Source organism: Xyrauchen texanus, chromosome 39 (assembly GCF_025860055.1).
Source record: "Xyrauchen texanus isolate HMW12.3.18 chromosome 39, RBS_HiC_50CHRs, whole genome shotgun sequence".
Classification (NCBI taxonomy): Eukaryota; Metazoa; Chordata; class Actinopteri; order Cypriniformes; family Catostomidae; genus Xyrauchen; species Xyrauchen texanus.
Genome location: NC_068314.1, coordinates 3,071,096 through 3,091,661, shown reverse-complemented (window position 1 = coordinate 3,091,661; position 20,566 = coordinate 3,071,096). Strand labels below are relative to the sequence as shown.

Sequence of the window (20,566 nt, the reverse complement as noted above, 5' to 3'; positions counted from 1 at the left end):
TTAATAACACAAACTCTTTTCAATGGGAGATTTCCGGTTACGTAACGTCAGAGCTGAGATTTATGACTCTTGGTAATGTTGGAAATTGAACATTCAGACAAACTAGAGCGTGCAGCGCTGTGTGTTGTGCTTAAGCTGCAGTTTAAGAGTCATTTAAGTTGTTTAGCAGTGTGCTTATTATTGAATTATTATTATTGTGCTTATTTGAAACAAAATGGACTTTTTGTGATTTCATATTTCAAAAATGATGTATTTATAATTTTTATGATGTACAATTTCATTAAATGTATTTTTTTTATAAATTATAACACTAAATATGAAAACACAATATTTAGCAGGGAGCTATCAGCATCAAATTTCATCCCAAAATCAAGAGATAAAATAGGAAATTATATTTAGCATAAAATAAAAATAAAGCCTATTTTAGAACCATTAAGATTTTTGACATTTCAACACATTTTCACAATCCCATACAATATATCATTAATACACGATACATTAAAGTTTTTTAACCAATGTCCCTAAATGTCCTATTTCACATGCAGTAATGAGATGCTAGTATTACAATAATATTTCATACTGTGAGGAATGTGCTTACTTGTCATTAAAATAATGTCACAATGCAAACAAAAATAATAGTGCAAACAGATAGCTAAATTTCCATTTTATATAAATTGTAGTTTTTTTATTACTGAATGACATGTTCTTGATAATTGTTCAGAATAAACTGCACAGATATCTGACATTAGGTGTCTGTTTTCTTGTGGTCAGTCCTATCGAGGTTCAGGTGGGCTCTGAAGCCGGACCGCAGAAGATCCGAGCGTGGGGTCCTGGTCTGGAGGGAGGCGTTGTGGGCAAGTCTGCAGACTTTGTGGCCGAATCCATCGGGACTGACATTGGCGTGCTTGGTAAGATCACATGATTTTAGAGTGAATACTAATCTGACTAACTACCTCTCAACACATAAGTATATATTTTCTGTAGGCTTTGCAATCGAGGGTCCATCTCAGGCCCGGATTGAGTGTGAGGATCAGAACGATGGCTCGTGTAACGTGAAGTACTGGCCCACAGAATCGGGTGAATACGCCATCCATGTCATGTGTGATGATGAGGACATTGAAGACAGTCCCTTCATGGCCTACATCATCCCTGACAACAAAGCAAACAACCCCAAGCAGGTAAGTGCAGCGAAAAAGACCCTCAGATATTGAACTATCTTTGCAGAAGGCTTCAATTTCATTCTTGTGTCGACTCTAATAGGTCTTAAAGGAATAGTTCTCCCAAAAATCGTTTACTTACCTTCTTGGTGTTCAAACCCATATGACTTCCTTTCTCATGCAGAACACACAAGGAGATTTAATGACTATCCCCGTCTGAGACTTTAAAGCTTAAAAAGGACCTAAAAGTGTCATAAAAGTAGTCTGTTAAATTCTTAATAGCTGGTGTTAATGGAGTTTGATTTGTTTATAGGTCAAGGCATATGGACCAGGATTGGAGAAGACCGGCTGTATCATAAACAAACCTGCCGAGTTCACCATTGAGGCCAAAGACGCTGGAAACGGACCTCTGAAAATCATTGCACAGGTAACAAAGTTCATCTTTCACAACATGTGACAATAACGGCAATCAAAATATAATTCGGTTGGCTTGAGACTTGCCCAGCTACATGCTAAAACATACTATAAATATACTAGGAAGGCTTGGCTTCATGGCAAGCATAATGATAGTAATGCCAATATTAATGGTGAAACATGCTTGTAATGCCTAGCTTCATGCTAAAACATGATAGAAATGCCTAGTTACATGTTTAAACATGCTAGAAATGTCCAGCTACATGTTAAATTATGTTAATGCCTGGTTACATGGTAAAACATGCTAGCTATGCTAATCTACATGCTTAAACAGGATAGCTATGTCTAGCTACATGCTAAACATGCTAGCTATGCCTAGCTACATGCTAAACATGCTAGCTATGCCTAGCTGCATGCATAAACATGCTAGCAATAGCTAACAACATGCTAGCAACACCTAGCTATATGCGTAAGAAAACAATCTGTCTGTCTCTTTGTCTAACATTTATTTTATCTGTCTGTCTGTCTTTTTGTTGTCTGACCCTTTAAACTTATGAAACTATTTTAAACTTTCAGACCAGGCTTTGTCAAGCCAACCTCAAAGTTTGTTTACAAACTTTACTCCTAGTTGATGTTTAATATGCACTTATGAGGAGCAGGGTTTTGGACCAATGAGATTTTATGGTGGGTGGGTTACCCCAAGTGACGCTGCAGAGGTCAAGCAATCAACAAAATGTCCTGTTGTTTGTGATGGTCATTGCTGGTTAGGACAAAACCTCATAAGAAAAAGTTATTGTTGCTTGTGGCTATGTTGTGGGGTGTCTAGATAGGACATTCATTAGTATTAGAAGGTAACTGCCTATGAAGGCAGTGATACAGCTCGCTATGTTTTGGAACAGAGCGGTTATTTTCAAATTCATCATGTGTGTTTTCTCAGGATGCTGATGGCGTCCCCATTGACGTGAAGATGAAGAACAAAGGAGATAATGTCTATTCCTGCTTTTACACTCCAACATCTGCCGTCAAGCACACACTGGCTGTGACCTGGGGAGGGGTCAGCGTGCCGAACAGCCCCTTCAGGGTAAGACCAACAGAGTCAGAGGTCATAATTGATAAAACAAATGTACAGGAAACTCTTGCAGTCTGTACTAATACAGTGAAGTCACAGGTGAATAAGGAACTAATCACACTAACTAAAGCTGATAGCACTCCCAAACATAAAGCCATCATTATAATTACCACATCCACCGTGGAGCGCCGCTGCTCCTCTGTGAAATAATGTCAGGCTTTTGTTTCAATATGAAGGCAATGTGTAATACATAAAAAAGTAGTTCGAATGGTGATAATCTTATTGCAATTCAGATCAACTTCTAAATGATTTATGCTGTTTACTGTTTTTTTTTTTTTTTTTTTTTTTTTTTTTTAATTTGATTTACTTGGATTTTCTTTAATTATTGCATGTTTCTTAGCAAAATGATTATTTTTTTAACTTTTAACCCTCAGAAAATATCAAAATTACTTATAAGTGGTGTAACCATCCAAAGATAATAAAAAAAGATAAAGAATTGGCATATCTAGTTTGGAATAATCTATTATCATTATTTCTTAAAAAATAAATTAAAAAAAAGCAGTGAAACAATTAAAAAAAATCTAAATTACTAATATTTTATTAAAACTTAACTTTTTTTCCACCATATCAAAGTCAGCCAATCTGTTATCATGTACCATAAAACCCCAAATCAGAGAGAACCTCTTTAGACCCTCATTAATGTGTCAAGTTTATAAAAAAAAATAAAAAGATATTTTGACATTTTAATGAAAAGGCACATTTTGTTCCGTCAAACCCTAATACCCTAAAACAGCCTCTGGATTTGTAATAAAAACATTTTAAATATTATTTTACCTTGGAACAATTTGTGTATGCTTGCATGTATTCAAGGTGCAAGGAAATTATTTCATACCTTTTACGTGATCGTTACACCACATGACATTTTAAGTCATTGGATTCTTTATTTCTTTTTTGTAGTAAATGCTATAAAAGTTTTTCAAAAATGTATGAAACCAACATGGACTCAAAGATTACATTTCTACGGACTTGACGTGTGTTATAAACTCTATTTTTTTAATTTCCTCATTTGTTTGTTTCATTTACAACTTTATTTTTTCAATGACGCATACATCAGCCATTAGCCACCTAGACATGTCTAGATATCGACATTGACCTTTAAAAACATAGTTGAAGCCTATTTTAACAGCAATCATGGGTTGTATCTGAAGGCATGAAACCGCACAGAAGCCATGTTGAAAATCGTCACTTTTGATGTCAGAAGAACTTGATCATTTTACACTATGAAATGTTATCAAATTTACAAAAGCCCTGACGACTCATGATTGTAAAAGATGTTGTATTGTGGTGGTGGCAGCCTGTAGTTGCTTTTTTCCAGAAGTCCAGAATGAAGCTGAAAATGCCAATCATGACTGAATATTAATGTATCACTTTATATTTTTACTATTAAAAAAAATCTGACTTGATGTACATGCATAGATGTCAAATGTACAAAAATCTCATTCGAAACGTTGGAGCACATGTTCATATGAACATATGACAAAGATGGATTTCTGTGGTTCATAGAGTCAGTTTCACAATGCAAAGGGCAGTGGTGGCTCAGTGGTTGAGGCTCGGGGTTACTGACCAGAAGGTCGGGGGTTCAAGCCCCAGCACCACCAAGATGCCACTGTTGGGCCCTTGAGCAAGGCCCTTAACTCAAGGTTGCTCCGGGGGGATTGTCCCTGAAATAAGTGCACTGTAAGTCGCTTTGGATAAAAGCGTCTGCCAAATGCATAAATGTAAATGTAAAGTCTTGGCTGAACATTCAAACTTTACATTTCTCAATGTTACTCCTTTACTTGAAAGATGACTCTGGAAAAATGCAGCGTTAAATCTATTAACTATTATATGTTTAGTGGTTTACATGTGGAAAAAGAAGCAAAAATAATTTGACTTTCATAAATGCATTTCAATGTCATGACTGAATAAATACAGTATGCTATTTTTAAAATGTCACATTCAATAAATTCTAAGACTTATGTTTCAAATGTTTGTCATTGTGTGATTTGTGTGAGTTTGTGTATGTTTTGTGTTTAAGTTCCCTGTTGTCTTCAAAATGATGTGGAGCATTTTTCAATTACTAATTTACTAATTATTTCACTTATCACACCTTGGAAATGCATCAGATGTTACACATTTTGAAATGTAAAGTCCCTCAATGTACAATGAAGTCTTAAGTTGCTTGAAATGTCTTTTCATTTCCTTGTAACACTTAAAATTAATATTCAAGAGACTTTCCTCCTCTAGGTAAACGTTGGAAAGGGAAGTCACCCGCACAAAGTGAAAGTGTTTGGTCCAGGAGTGGAAAGATCTGGACTGAAAGCTCATGAGCCCACACACTTCACCGTGGACTGCACAGAGGCTGGAGAAGGTAGAACATGCAACCCGTTTAGTTACTGCGTTGACCAACAGTGGATTGCAATGGCTTGTGTAACTTTTTACGTTTTTGTTTTGGTTCTCATTCAGGTGATGTCAGTGTTGGAATCAAGTGTGATGCTAATGTCATCAGTGACAAGGAAGAGGATGTTGATTTTGACATCATTCCCAATGCCAACGACACAATCACAGTCAAATATATTCCCCCCGGAGCTGGGCGGCTCACCATTAAAGTGCTTTTCACTGATCAAGTGAGTGACTAAAGGGATTTTAGACAGTGTCAGATCATTTCTCAATCCTTAATATGGGGTTTAACTTGAAATGAATCCTTGCAGGAAATTCCAGTGAGTCCATTCCGTGTTAAAGTGGATCCATCACATGACGCTTCCAAAGTTAAAGCAGAGGGACCAGGGCTCGCACGAGCAGGTTTGTGGTCAGGACCTACTTGGTTTTAATGATAAAAGATTTGATTTTAGATTCAGGGTTGAATTGAATGACTGCTTGGTCTCCCCTTCTGAAAAAAATAAAATGGCTTTGACCAGCCTAAGACGGTTTGCTGGTCTTCGGTGGTCTCCCGGCCTGTCCAAGCGCGTCTGTTTGCTGCATTCAGGCGGGCTTTGGGCAGTTGTCAGCTGAACAGGCTGGAAAACCAGCTGAGACCAGCAATCTAGCTTAGGCTGGTTTTAAGATGGGTTGTTTTTCATCAGAGAAGACTATAAGCTAATTCTATTAAACCCCAAATCTGTCTTAAGCCTGCCTAAGCTGGTTTTCTGGTCTTCCAGCCTGGGCAGGCTGGTCTGTTTGCGTGTTTTATAGTGGTTTGGGGCACTTGTCAGTTGGTCGGGGTGAGAGACCAGCTTAAACCAGCTATAAGACCAGCAAACCATATTAGGCTGGATTAAGGTGTTGTTATTAGCAGGGTTATTTTTAATTTTTACATTTAATATTGTTGTACCTTCAGGTGTGGAGAGCGGAAAGCCAACTCACTTCACCGTTTACACCAAAGGAGCTGGCAAAGCTCCTTTAGATGTGCAGTTTTCCGGGCCTAATAAAGGACAACCTGTACAAGACTTTGATATCATTGACAACTACAACTATTCCCACACCGTCAAGTACACACCAGTCCAGCAGGTATGGTTCTGCAAGTATAAAGTGGCTCCCAATTGAAAGTGCCTTTAAGGAGTTTAAATGGGCAGATTGGAAATCTTTCAGCATTTATCTTCTGGTCTCATGGTTCTGGTTGGCTGTACCATTGTAGGGTGAGTTGGTGATAACGGTGACCTTCGGTGGTGACCTCATTTCTAAAAGCCCCTTCGCTGTGGGTGTTGCGGCTCCACTGGACCTCAGCAAGATCCAAGTGGACAGCTTGGAAAGTCGTAAGTTCTCTAGCAATTGAAGAAACGTACTCTAAAGCTTTCTAAAGGGTTGCAATAACTTAATAAAGTCCCATTTAACTGTGCTGTAGGAGTGCAAGTAGGTGAAGACCAGATGTTTGCTATTGGTACAAAAGGAGCAGGTGGCCAGGGTAAACTAGAAGTCAAGATCAGCAGTCCATCAGGAAAGACTGTGCCATGCGTTGTGGAACCTCAACCAGGTAAAGGAGCCAGCCTTGTGAAGTACATCCCCAAAGAAGAAGGTGTTTACACTGTGGAGGTTGTCTATGATGGCAACCCGGTGCCTGGAAGCCCATTCCCTGTTGAAGCCATGTTGCCCCCTGATCCAAGAAAGGTGGGTTTCAATTGCTCCGCAAGTGTGGAACAGTCTTGTTTGACTTCCTATAGTAAAGATAAAGTTGTTGTAACAAGTGCTGCCTTTCTCTCTTCAGGTCAAAGCCTTTGGCCCAGGATTGAAGGGTGGCCTAGTAGCGAGCCCTGCTGAATTCACCATCGACACTAAAGGTGCTGGCACCGGTGGTCTAGGCCTTACCGTTGAGGGTCCCACTGAAGCTAAAATTGAGTGTTCTGACAATGGCGATGGCACCTGTTCAGTGTCGTACCTGCCCACTGAGCCTGGAGAGTACCTGGTCAACATTCTCTTCGAGAATGTCCACATTCCTGGATCCCCCTTCCATGCTGACATACAGTATCCGTTTGATCCCACCAAGGTGGTTGCATCTGGCTCAGGATTAAGGAGAGGCAAAGTAGGTGAGATAAGCGTGGTGAACGTTGACTGTGCCATAGCTGGGCCAGGACAGTTGACACTGGAAGCGGAGTCTGATTCTGGAGCTAAAGCAAGAACCGAAGTTATAGACAACAAGGATGGTACCTACACTGTCACCTATGTCCCGTTGACTATGGGCATGTACACACTGCTACTAAAGTATGGAGGAAAGGCTGTCCCCAACTTCCCTGCCAAAGTAAACGTGGATCCAGCTGTTGACACCAGAAAAGTGAAAGTGTTCGGACCAGGAGTGGCGGGAGAAGGTACTGCCAGGTTTCGATATACTTCTTAGTCAACATGAATGTGACATTCTGTCGTTATTAACTCAAGAGTTTTCATTTTTGCGTGAGCTATCCCTTTAAGTCCACTATTCTCTGGTCTGCAGGAGTTTCCAGGGAGGCCACCACTAACTTCACAGTTGACGCGCGAGCTTTGACCAAAGTTGGTGGAAAACATATTAAAGCGTTTGTGAAGAATCCGTCAGGTGCAGCTACAGATTGCGTTGTCAATGACAATGGCGATGGCACTTACAACGTGGACTACACTCCATTTGAGAATGGTATAGAATGCAATGACTGCTTAAAATTCTGCTTTGATCTTTTTTCAATCATTGCAAACAGAAATGTTTAGTGGTGTTTTCTAAGGCGATCATCGCTGCCGCTATTGTTCTTACTTGTGATCATTTAAAAAGAACTGTTGGGTATTAAGTATATTCATTTTCTTGGAAGATAAGCATGAATTTCTTTTCTCTCTGCTATATTTAGGAGTCCACGGTGTGGAGATTCTTTACGATGAGACTCCAGTTCCAAAGAGTCCATTCCAGGTTGGGGTGGGTGAGGGTTGTGACCCCTCCAGAGTTCAAGCCAAAGGTCCTGGTCTAGAAGAAGCCATGACTGACAAACCCAACAAGTTTTCAATCGTCACCAGGTGTCATTTCATAAAGAATATCAACATAACAATCCCCATCATCTCCCCTTACCCAATGCAATTTATTGGACATTCTTTATCTGAGATAATTATTAAAATCTCACCAAAATTACTTGCTACAAAAAGCATTATATTTCCATAGATCTTTTTCAGAATTTTTAACAGCAGCTATGTTTTAAAAAACTAAAAATGTATAACTTGTCTAACTAAACGCTTTTGGTCTGGACAGAGGAGCTGGCATTGGTGGTTTGGGTATCACTGTCGAAGGTCCATCAGAGTCCAAAATGTCCTGTAAAGACAACAAGGATGGCAGCTGTAACGTGGAGTATACCCCGTATGTGCCCGGTCTATATGACGTTAACATCACGTATGGAGGAGAACACATCCCAGGTAGGAATTGGCTTTGTTTGTTGTGCCACTTTTGGAACCGAAAAGTGGTGTTTTGTCTGCTAGTTTTCTCTTTTAAAACCGCTTGAATTATTCAACACATTTGTTTTCGTTAGTATTACATGTGGGAAATTAGATTCATCATGCATCTTAGGATAAACAGGCTACCGCGTTCTCCATGGTAGACATTATGGCCTCGTATTTCAATGAAAACATTTCACCAAGCCAAGACCACATAGTTTGATTCTCCCACATAAGAAGCTGTTTCCAGCTGCACAGAACTTCATACTGAAGAGCAATATTTTAGAAGACAACAGGGACAACTGTCAGAAAGTTGATCTGTGTCTGACAACCTATTCGTGGTCCAAGCAGGCAAATGTTTCAGAATCTTGTTTCATGTGTTGGTGTATGCTTTCAAAAACTGCTGGTTAGTGTTGTAGTACTGTGGACTTCTAGAAAGCAAATACTAGTTTATTTCAAATGTCTGTTGTCGATGTCTAACAGTGTCTGTACATGCATCACAGACTTTTTTTTTCTTTTGAAAGTATGAAAAATTCCCACCACAGTGGCATTTCCAGCACATTTAAAGGAATATTTCGGGTTCAATACAAGTTAAGCTCAATCGACAGCATTTGTGGCATAATGCTGATTACCACAAAAAATAATTTGAACTCCTTTAAAAAATTCAAAAATGGAGGTTACAGTGAGGCGCTTACAATGGAAGTGAATGTGGACAATCTTTGGAGGGTTTAAAGGCATTTTATTAATTCTTCTGTTAATTCTCATGCATTATTTGAGCTGTAAAGTTGTTTAAATCATAAGGTTTACAGTCATTTTAGGGTTTGTTGACATTACATCATCATGGAAAGAAGTTGTAAAATTGTCTATAACTTTATCACAGTAAAATCATGTTTACATGCATATTGTGTCTTTTGTCTATACTTTTAAAATGGTGAGTATTATAAAATTGGCCTCCATTGAGTCAACGGAACTGTGATTTTTGCTTTTTTTTAAAAAAAGGAGGGATGAGACAAAAGATGCCACAAATGCTGTCGATTGAGCTTAACTTGTATTGAACCCGGAAAATGACTTCAGTAGAATTATGTGCTGGAAATTACATTTGAAATGTTTACGAAATAAAATGTCCAACTCCTTTGTCTTACTAAGGCTAATTTTATGTGTCCTAAATACACACAATGAAATCATATTTTCTCATTTAATTTGGTAAAATTAGAGCTTGATTGGAAATGATGGCAACAAAGTGATATTTTCTTTGTTTTGTCATATTTCGTCTCAAGCGTGCTCTTCACTGACACTTTTGTCCACTTGGTTAACAAGTACACTAACTTTTGAAAATTTTATTTGGGGCAAAATGGTTTGGTGTGATGGAAATGACGCCTCAACGTAATTTTTGAAAAATTGATGGAAAAAATTTTCACACAATAAATATTAAAATGGTTTGTTCATTTCACTCTTGTTCAGATGATCATAGTTTTAAACATGTAATAATTTGTATTTTCATAGTTTAATATTAAAAGTCCCGGGACAAGGCTAAAACAGTCAAATCTGTACATTTTGAAGGGATTTTTTTTTATTTGTAATTTTTTTTTAAAAGGACCAAATATAAAGGCCTGGTAAAAAGTTTCCCAACATTTTTTTATGAGAAAAGAACATTTAAATCTGTTGTAATGAATTTGCCTGAAGATGAAGAAATGCCCTTATATTTTGTTTCCTCTGCAGGGAGCCCATTTAAGGTCCCAGTGAAGGATGTTGTGGACTCCAGTAAGGTGAAGATCTCTGGACCAGGTGTTGGTTCTTCAGTTCGGGCAAAAATTCCCCAAAACTTCACAGTTGACTGCAGTAAAGCTGGAGTCGCTCCTCTTTCTGTGGCCGTGACGGGTCCCAAAGGTGCAAACCCTATAAACATTTACTTGTATGAAGCTTGGAGTTAAGACATTTTGTCTATTTATTTGCGTACTGTGTGCAGTATACGTACTTCATACTTGTAATATGGGTAGTAGGTTTCCCTTTGAATGCCGTGTATAACTACAAATGTGTCGTTGTTTGCAGGGGTGGCCGAGCCTGTCCACATCACAGACATTGGGGATGGCGCGCACACTGTTGCCTACACCCCATCTGTTGAGGGCCCTTATTCTGTTGCAGTCAAGTACGCAGATGAGGAAATTCCACGCAGGTATTCCGGAAATCCTGAGATTTACTTGCTTTATATTTCACTCTGTGTGACTGCTACTGTTATGGAGTCGTCCTCACCAGTTCTTAAAATATATTTTTCAGTCCATTCAAATTCCGTGTTCTGCCCACTCACGATGCCAGTAAAGTGCGTGCCAGCGGCCCCGGGCTGACCACGGGCATCCCCGCCAGTTTTCCAGTGGAGTTCACCATCGATGCCAAGGATGCTGGCGAGGGCCAATTGTCAGTGCAGATTACCGTGAGTACTGTTGAACATTGTCTTTTCCTCATGGTTTGAAGACAAGGATTAACGGTTTAATGTTTTCTATAGTTGTAATGTGTTTTTTGAGGTTGTATTAAAGTGGAATTGAATCAGAGTATGGTTTCGATCAGGCAATGGACTATAAATTATAAATTCTGGGCTTGGAATGCAAAATGTATTACTCGTCTTGGACACATGTTTTTTTTTATCCAACAGGGAAGTGTTTGAGTAATTTCTGCTCTAGTGATCCAAGTTTAGCACAAGACAAGATCCAAAGTTGCTTTTTTTACAAAAACCTACATCAAGGCCAACAATAAGCATTTGTTTTATTTATTATTATAAAAAATTTTACATTTTAATTTGGGGAAGAAAAAAAAAAACGGGATTACACAAACCTAACATACGTACACACACACTGAATCAATTTATATAATTGTATATCCTTTCCCTAAACACCCCCACTACACACATCCAGTGTTCTGACACTAAATTAAAGTAACCACACGTACGTGTGTATATATACAGACAAAAAAAAACACAAAAGAACAAATAATATACCCAAACCAAATAAAATGTCTCTCTCCACAGTCCGTCACTGAGCACCCTCCAAACAGGCCAAAAACCTGCCCCATTTTCTGTTATATATGCAGCCGGTGTATGCCAAGCCATCTACAACATCTCTTCAAATGATGCTTCTGTGCACCATTCATAAAAAGAGGAAGCGCTTGTTAATTTCAACAAGCGCTTCCTCTTTATGAATGGTGCACAGAGGTCCCACCTCTTTAAATACCCATTGGCCAAATCAGTTACCGTCCCATCACCCAACACACAAGGTCTGGGACAGAACAGAACCTGAGTGCCCAAGACCTTACAAACAAAATTCTGGACTCTCAACCAAAACTCCTGAATCCTCAAACAAGACCAGAAGGCATGTATTAAATCTCCATCCTCCAACTGGCGTCGCCAACAGGTGGGTGTGTTTTTTAAACCCAGCCTATACAATCTAGAGGGGGTCCAATATAATCAATGATTGCATCAGACGCACCCTTGCATCTCTAGATGTTGACTTGATGTTTTTTAGAATCCTAGTCCAATACCAAGTCCAAATCTTTCTCCCATAATCTCTTCAGAGAAGTTGAAGCTCCATCCCTCAGACTCTGAATTAACAGGGAGTAATACACTGATGCTTCATGACCTTTCCCAAAAGCAGCAATCACCCCTCCAAAAGCATCTGCCCCCTTAGGGGGTGTGGGTTACTCCCAAAAACAGTACAGAGCATGTGGTGTAGCTGTAAATACCTATAGAACCGAGATTTGGGAATCCCAAAATGACTCAAATTCTCAAAAGATTTCAATAATCCATGCTCATACAGGCCGCCGAGTGTAGCAACCCCCCTCATAATCCACTCTGACCAACAGAAAGGGGACTTATTGATGCATAATTTGGGGTTCAGCCAAACCCATATGCTTGAGGCAACATTTAAATACATTTCTGAATTAAATACTCTAGACACTTGTCCAAATCACGTTTAAATGTGAAATAACTGGGAACAATTATCATTTTTAATGCTTGTTCAATCAAGCAGAATGGGGGCATGGGGTGTCAGCTGCCACCCTAAAAATGAGCTTTGCCAACCCAACTCGGACTCCGCTGGTGTCCTGGAGACCGTGTGCAACAGCTTAACCCTCCGTGTCGCGCATAGTCCATAACAACGTTCCGCCCGTGTCTGGGAGGACACAGTGTTCCGCCTCAGTAGACAAATTCCAACTATTTCTATTTATTTAAAAAAAATGTTTTAATGCTCTTAAGGAAATGTAACCATGGTTTCACTATATTATAACTGCAGTAACCAGTAATATTTTTTGCTAGGAACCATGTAAAAGCAAAAATGTACAACAAATTTACCATGATGCTACTACAGGAAAATTTAATATTTTTTTATTTTTTTGCAGAATATTTTTATTACCATAGTTTTGGTTTTCCTGTATTAAACCAAATGAAGTTATTATTTATTTATTTTGTGATTTTGGTTTTGTTTTAAATATTCTAGATGAAAAGCTACTTGAGTAAAATCATGGTCAATTTATGGTTACTATGATTTTACTGCAAATATCTTAGTTGAACTGTTGTTACAAAAATTAAAACCATTGTTAATTTTCATTAACGCTTTTTCAGGGGAACCCAAAATAGTCATGAGGGGACGCAAACCTTTTTGTTATAGAATATAAAAGTATTTCAGAAAGTAAATTCCCTCCCTTACCTCCAAGGGGCTCCGTAATAGGCAATTTCAATTCAAGCACTTTTCTACAAAAAAAGCTATAAGTTATCTCTCTGTTATAAGCTAAACTTAACTGTAGTTATAAATTTGTTTGCTGAAAATAATGTGATACGAATGCAATGCAGTCACATTACTGGTTGTTTATAATTTTCAACCCTCTAACTGATGCTTTCAAGACGATCACAAATCATTTTTGCAATTTCAACAAAAGCAGCCGTTTACCCCTCGATAACATAAGAGATGAGAATTTGGCTCTGCGTCGTCCTCAACTCATCCTGTCACATTTTCAGGCTCATGCTACATGATTTTTCATATTTTTCAGGACCAGGATGGTAAACCCAAGAAAGCTAACATTCAGGAAAATCGGGATGGAACCTACAAAGTGTCTTATGTGCCTGATAAGGTGGGCCGTTACACTATTGTCATCAAATACGGTGGCGATGAGATTCCGACTTCTCCGTATCGGGTGCGAGCGACCTCCACGGGCGATGCCAGCAAATGTACAGTCACTGGTATGTACAGATGTTTTTACTGCCGCGGTAAATGTGCACTTGCTGCTCTAAAATGCTGATTGGTGCCATGACCATTTCAATAGGTGGGAGCTGAATTGTGTTTTTTTTGCAATTAAACTATGCTAATGTTAAATTAAAACATTAATGCTACCTTGATTAACAAATCAAAATGTAAAAAAAAATAGTAATATTACCAAAGATATTAACAATAATAACTCTCACACTCCTTTGCGCCACCTAGTGGTGATTTTGAGAACGAGTCTCAGCGCAACTTGAAGTTTAAGTTTTACCGCAACAGTACACACAACGGTAAGGGTCATATTGGTCTGGTACCTACTGTAGAAAGTTACTTAAGTCAACATGAGAGTAATATTGGCTGTTTATCCTGGTATGGATCATAAACTTTCAATTGCAATGAATTCCCAATGGATAACATCAAGTTCAGTCTTGCATATTTGAATATTGTTTCACTCAAATGCGTCACATTACGGAAGTCACTTTGACTTTAAAGGCTTTTTAAATTAGCATGGGATAAGATATGAACTCTTTAAAAGTTCGGTCTAAATAAAAACCAAAAGGGTTCACATAGTTTGCTTTTTTTAATATACTTATTATGTGCCACCACAAACATAACTGACTTTTAAAAGCTTTTAAAAGTACAACTTTTACAGCATAATAATCTAAAATTGAAGGGGAAATTATGCTTTAGGGTGGAAAGATTCCAACAATCAAATTCCTAATAGACAAACATCTGATTCATATTCTGCAGGTCCTGGCATTGGGCCGAGCATTGGCATCGGAGAGGAGGTTGGATTCGTTGTGAATACTAAAGGTGCAGGCAAAGGCAAAGTCTCCTGTGTCGTGGTCACTCCCGACGGCACTGAGGTGGAAGCTGATGTCATTGAGAACGAGGATGGGACATTTGACATCTTCTACACAGCGCCTAAACCTGGCACATACGTTATTTATGTGCGGTTCGGAGGAGAAAACATTCCCAGGAGTCCCTTCACAGTCATGGTGAGGAGCAGACGCTGATAACATCATCTGTTGTTTTGCGAAGAGGAAATGCTTTTTTCAAAACATTTGTTTTTAAAGAGCTGCAATAGATACAGGGCTCGATTTAAAGGTCCAATGCTTTGTGTCATCAGATCTTCATCTGGAGTTCATTTTACAAGCTCTTAGGGTGTCTGGCTGGATTAAGCATTCATTTCTTTGCATTAAGAGGACTGCTTTGTGTTTCTGAAAACATTTTGTTAATGTTAGCATATCATGTAACGTTGTGCATATGGTTTTGATTTAGGCCCAAAGCTAACACTACAACACTCGTAGCTACGCAAGTACAATTTTGCAGGCTGTTGCATTCCGAAATGTTTCCGAATCCAAGTCATAATGCAGCGCAAGTAGAGTGTGCATTCTCAACATTTCCACAAGGGGCACTCTATTGGGAATTTTCCTCAACTGTCTTTTCCTACAGTCAGTTTTCCCATTTTTCCATGTTTATAGCTAGCTACATGAATAATAGCTCAAATTATGAAATAAAACCTGCAATACAATCATGCATAGTTCAGCCGGGTCAAGAACTTGGCCATGATTTTGCCATCTCAGACAAATTTGTGGGGCAAAATCGGCACTCTTTATCGACCGATAAATTGTCTTTACAAATACATTTATGTCTCTTCTCCTAGGACAGCCTGATCAGATAAAACACCCAGTCAGCTCTGTTTATTGGGATGATTGGGACCAAAGTCTTGGCTAAGATTTGTATCGTACAGTCTGATATTGTCGCACAGGCTTTTACCCAAGATCGCACTGCGATAACATTGTATAGTCTGACTAGCAACGATTGTTTAGACTGTTAAATCTAAAAATGTCCACCTGGCTCAAGATAAGAAAAATAAGTAGGTTTATCAACTATAAGCAAGGAGAAAATGCTTCCCATATCTTTTTTGATGTCAAAGGCTGTTTGTCCAATCAAACTCTGTGGCATTTTACTGCAAATTCTGCCAAATTTAGGAAAGTTGCATGAAAAAACATCATCTTTGAAAATTGTAAAATTTAAAAAAATATATATTTTTTGTACACTGAACTATTTTGATACTGGGTTTGGGTTAACCTTTGCAGGGTTTTTTTTATGGACGACGTCGTTAATCTAGAGCGCGGGACGGCTGACGTCGTTATCTAGAGCGCGGGACGGCTGACGTCGTTATCTAGAGCGCGGGACGGCTGACGTCGTTATCTAGAGCACGGGACGGCCGACGTCGTTATCTAGAGATATTTAAAAATGAGATGTGTATATATATATTTTTTAGGGCTGTCAATCGATTAATTTTTAATCGAATTCATTACATGGTTCCCCGATTAATTAATCACAAATAAAAAAAATTGCAGAGAAAGCCCCTCATATTACAATAATTCAATATAAAAAGATTATAAAAATATATAATAAAAAATATTCAGATAATTAAAATGCATTACATTCTTGTAATGGCCAAATATCGGCCGATTAATCGGCCTGGATGATATGCATGTCCATCACTCAATGCAAACATTGGACCCTGAAGCCTTGGGCTGGTTCAATTCACAAGCTGTCTGTACAATAATTGCATAATTACTTGATAACTTGAAACAAGTAAACAGTCAGTAATAAAGTACAAAGAAACTAATTCTAATTAATAGAACAAATAACAATAATATCAAAGATGCAAATTAAGAAGTATTAAAAGTAAACATTCAAACATTGAAAAAAGATAATTCCTTCACAAGATTTTAAAGTGTATGTTATCGTTCAGCCATTGGTTGTTTCCCGATTGATAAAATGAACACTCCAGTTTTTAAGGATCTATATTGGGATTGTTCAAACGATGTATTTTTTCCCAGCCCCACTGAAGCCAAAACCCATTGATAATCACACTGAAACGTCATTTTCATTCATGTCATTTTCTCAGGCAACAGATGAAGTTCCCCTGGTGCAGCAGATGCCAGTGCAACAGACAAAGACCGCACCAGGCGTCGGCTTCCAGCCCTGGGTACAAACACACATGTCTTGCCCCCCTTTCTCACAGCGGACACCCAGTCACTCCACGGCCACTCATTTTCAGCTATTGCACTGACCTACAGCATCCTGACCACACACATGCTTCACCCCGTCATCGTCTTTTTGTGTTGGTCACTCTTTTCTCTCTTGTCTAATGGCGTAAGGATTTCCATTGCTGCCTCCTTTTGACCAATCAAGCATTGTTCTTTGCAGGAGAAGTTGGATAGGTTATTCACAGCTCATCTCTCTCTTTGAAAGACTCGGACACACTCTGGTTTTCTCACTAGTGTGTTTTATTGGTGACAGAAGCAGTGTTTTTAGTGATATATAGTTTTGTTTGTAGTCCACACACTAGTTTTAAGTAGGCCATAATTTTGACTTTAATGCATAACTATTTTGTTCTGCTGTAATTATGTAATGTTTACATTTTATAGAAAATGTATTTATAGAATAGAGAAATACTCTATGCAGGAGGTTTTGCTCTGTTGCTCTGAGATTGTGTCGGTTGTAATCTGATTAAAAAGTAATTTGTTACTGTAATCAAATTACTTTTAATACTCAAAGTAGTGTAATGCAATACAATTTAAAGTATTGTAATCAGATTACAGTTGACAGCGTGTCATAAATTGCATCTGTCTGCAAAACGCTTCAATGAGAAGTCTCAACATGTTTAGTTCGGTCTTTATCATTTCTATTTTTTTCAGCGGTCTTCTCGTGGTTTGCCGTGTTTTTCTACATCCTTCTATTTTCCAGAATGTCAAATAAGAGAACACGTACCTTTGCTTTGTCAGGTGTGCTGTTGGCGATCACGGTCTCCTTCCCGTCCTGTCTGTTCTCCGGTCTAATGCACTTTTGTTTTGCGCTGTGGCTGAATCACTGGGCTCATAATGTCTTTTCTCCTCTTCAGTTTGTTGCTTTCAGGATCACACAGAAAAACTGAATATTTGACAGGCAGCTTTTATGGACACATTTTGTACCATCCTGTCTCTGTTATTACAATTTCTACTTGCTGCCCTGCAGGTTACGGATGGTGCGTATGTTCCTGTAAACAGTGTGAATGGAACGGGATACAGACCTTTCGATATGGTGATTCCCTTTACATTGAGCAAAGGTGAAATCACAGGTGAGAGATTTCAAGAGGGACAGACAAATGGGTGATAAATGTATTTATTTAAGGGTAGACTGAATTTAAATAACATTTAATTGAAATTGACAGTTTTGCATTATTTTTATTTATTTTTTAAATCAAAAGGAACTACAAAATCAAGGCTAATTTTGATATTTAATAACATTTGTGTCCAGAGAGGATGATTTTCATTACTTTATTAAACAATGTATGTCACAATCCTGAAAGAATTTATTATAAAATATAATATATTATAATAATCTGATATATAACATTATAAATTACAGACCAAGTTTCACCTGAAAATCACCCACCCCCCATAAAAAAAGAAAATATATTTGGCATAAAGATAATGAAGCTTAGCTTGAAAATGAAACATTATATTTGTTTATTGCCTTATGTTAGTGCTGCAAATGTATTTCCTTTTTTATTTATTTAAAGGTAGTACTGTATTTAAATATTTCATTAATTCTGTAAACATTTTTACTTAAATTGTGATTTAAATGTACTTATTTAAAAAAAAAAAAAAAAAACATTTTGAAATGCATAAAAAAAAACTGCTGATTTTAATAATAATGAAAGAAAAAAAATTGTCCAGAGGGAATTATATTTATTAAAATATAAAATCTTTGAAAAAATAAAATTAAACAAATAAATAAATAAAAATATGTATGTATGTGTGTGTGTATGTGTATATATATATATATATATATGTATATATATATATATATATATATGTATATGTATATATATGTATGTATGTATATATATATATATATATATGTATGTATGTATGTATGTATATATATATATATATATATATATGTATATATATGTATATATATATATATATATATATATATATATACATACATATATATATATATATATGATCCTAAAAACATATTCTATATTATAATAATAATGTAAAAAGGTAAGCTTTAGTAGGCTTATACTAAATATAATAATTATAATATTTATTATATTATTATATATTACAGGCCACATTTCACCTCAAAGTCAGACAAAAAAACTAATGATATATTGCACAAAGAAAATGAAGCTTGTCTCGAAAATAAAACGGTACTATTTTTGGATTTTGTTATGCCAGTGCTGCAAATCTATAAACTTGTATTTTTTTATTAATTTTAACATGAAAATGACCCAGACATGTTCTTTACAGGCTTCTTGGGATTCACCCATAAACCCATCATTAAACTGATAACCTGTAAATCTTCAGTGATTCTTGTGTGTAAAGTGTGTAATGAACAAGCATTAACTCACAATGACCAAATGTGTTTTTCATATTAACCTCAACCTAGATGAATAAATGCTGAAAATTGTTGATCATTTTAGTTTATGGTACCTAATGCATTTTCTAACGTTATCAAATACTTGACTGATACTTGATTAAAACCCGAAATAATGACCCACAATATTGATTTTGTTCAGGTGAAGTTCACATGCCATCAGGTAAGACCGCCCAGCCCGAGATCGTCGACAACAAAGACGGAACCGTGACGGTGAAATTTTCCCCAACGGAAGCAGGACTTCACGAGATGCACATCAAATTTAACGGAACACACATCCCAGGTCTAAATCCCTTTACACAACACATGATCTCAACTGTGGGTTGACCGCAGGGAAAGAACAATGTCAAGGTCCTCCCATTGAAACCTTTTCGGTGGCTGCTCACGTGAAGTTTAGGACTGCAGAGTCCAATTTCATTATAATCCCTTGTTCAGTGTTATATACGCACAGAAGGTGCCTCATTTCGATTTATTCTTGTTTTCCCACGAGTGTACGGAAAAGCTCACGTCAGTGATCTGTACTGCTCTACCGTATCTCTGGCGCTCACAAACACATCAACGGCCATTTGAATCCTTGTGTGAATCAAATCGCTGTGGAGGAATAAAACCTCTCAAACAGGCAGCCCGACATTATAAACGGCAGTGAGGTGGAACAGAGGGACACTGCTATGTGTCAAAATAAAGTTTGTTTATTATTATTATTATTATTATTATTATTATTATTATAATACACCCAAAACTGTTTCGCGATTTTACAGTAGTACTGGCTATGGCTAACTGTGATATTTTAACCAAAGTGTTTCATATTAAATGATCTATTAGGTAGAATCTATACTATTTTTCATAAACACACTTATTATTATTATTATTATTTGAAAGGCTAGCTACATTTATTACGAGCCATCCTGTTGTTACCTGTGCTAATATGCCATTGCACTGTAAATATAAGCACCAATTCATAAAGGCTTTAAAGTCTGGACCTCCAAGACTTGTGGACAAATTATGAAGAAAGTTTCCCTCCTGTCTAATGTATGTTTTGTTTAAATGATATTTGAAATTAGGAAATAAACTGGATGGGAAATATAATGAGCTCATATAAATAAATATGCTCATCAACTTTTAAAAGGGGGGAAAGAAAACATCCTGTATCTTTTGTTGTGACACCAATAACAAAAATAATACATGCATTTATTCTTTATCTTGAACAAAACAATGCAAGCTAAAAGAAAATAGGACCCAGGACAGACTTCTGTAAATGCAGGTTTGTTTATTGATGTTTTGTTTTACCATGGTGGGACGCCACTTGATGTCCAATGTAAAATATG

At 37.4% G+C, this 20,566-nt stretch overlaps 1 protein-coding gene across 2 annotated transcripts in view; it reads left to right on the top strand.

Annotated features, from left to right (window-relative positions):
* LOC127632516 (filamin-B-like) overlaps nucleotides 1–20,566 on the top strand; it is a 98,592-nt gene that overhangs the window by 56,101 nt on the left and 21,925 nt on the right. The window contains exons 10-31 of one of the 2 annotated variants that reach the window (XM_052111132.1): nucleotides 772–908; nucleotides 985–1,178; nucleotides 1,471–1,584; nucleotides 2,509–2,652; nucleotides 4,927–5,050; nucleotides 5,146–5,306; nucleotides 5,391–5,481; nucleotides 6,017–6,186; nucleotides 6,314–6,431; nucleotides 6,521–6,783; nucleotides 6,881–7,478; nucleotides 7,601–7,774; nucleotides 7,980–8,142; nucleotides 8,372–8,532; nucleotides 10,270–10,437; nucleotides 10,600–10,723; nucleotides 10,825–10,978; nucleotides 13,582–13,771; nucleotides 14,541–14,788; nucleotides 16,717–16,797; nucleotides 17,826–17,928; nucleotides 19,384–19,524. In XM_052111132.1, coding sequence (XP_051967092.1) covers nucleotides 772–908; nucleotides 985–1,178; nucleotides 1,471–1,584; nucleotides 2,509–2,652; nucleotides 4,927–5,050; nucleotides 5,146–5,306; nucleotides 5,391–5,481; nucleotides 6,017–6,186; nucleotides 6,314–6,431; nucleotides 6,521–6,783; nucleotides 6,881–7,478; nucleotides 7,601–7,774; nucleotides 7,980–8,142; nucleotides 8,372–8,532; nucleotides 10,270–10,437; nucleotides 10,600–10,723; nucleotides 10,825–10,978; nucleotides 13,582–13,771; nucleotides 14,541–14,788; nucleotides 16,717–16,797; nucleotides 17,826–17,928; nucleotides 19,384–19,524 — 3,821 coding nt within the window. The remainder of the gene's footprint in view (nucleotides 1–771; nucleotides 909–984; nucleotides 1,179–1,470; nucleotides 1,585–2,508; nucleotides 2,653–4,926; nucleotides 5,051–5,145; nucleotides 5,307–5,390; nucleotides 5,482–6,016; nucleotides 6,187–6,313; nucleotides 6,432–6,520; nucleotides 6,784–6,880; nucleotides 7,479–7,600; nucleotides 7,775–7,979; nucleotides 8,143–8,371; nucleotides 8,533–10,269; nucleotides 10,438–10,599; nucleotides 10,724–10,824; nucleotides 10,979–13,581; nucleotides 13,772–14,540; nucleotides 14,789–16,716; nucleotides 16,798–17,825; nucleotides 17,929–19,383; nucleotides 19,525–20,566) is intronic. The other variant, XM_052111133.1, reaches the window with a different exon arrangement.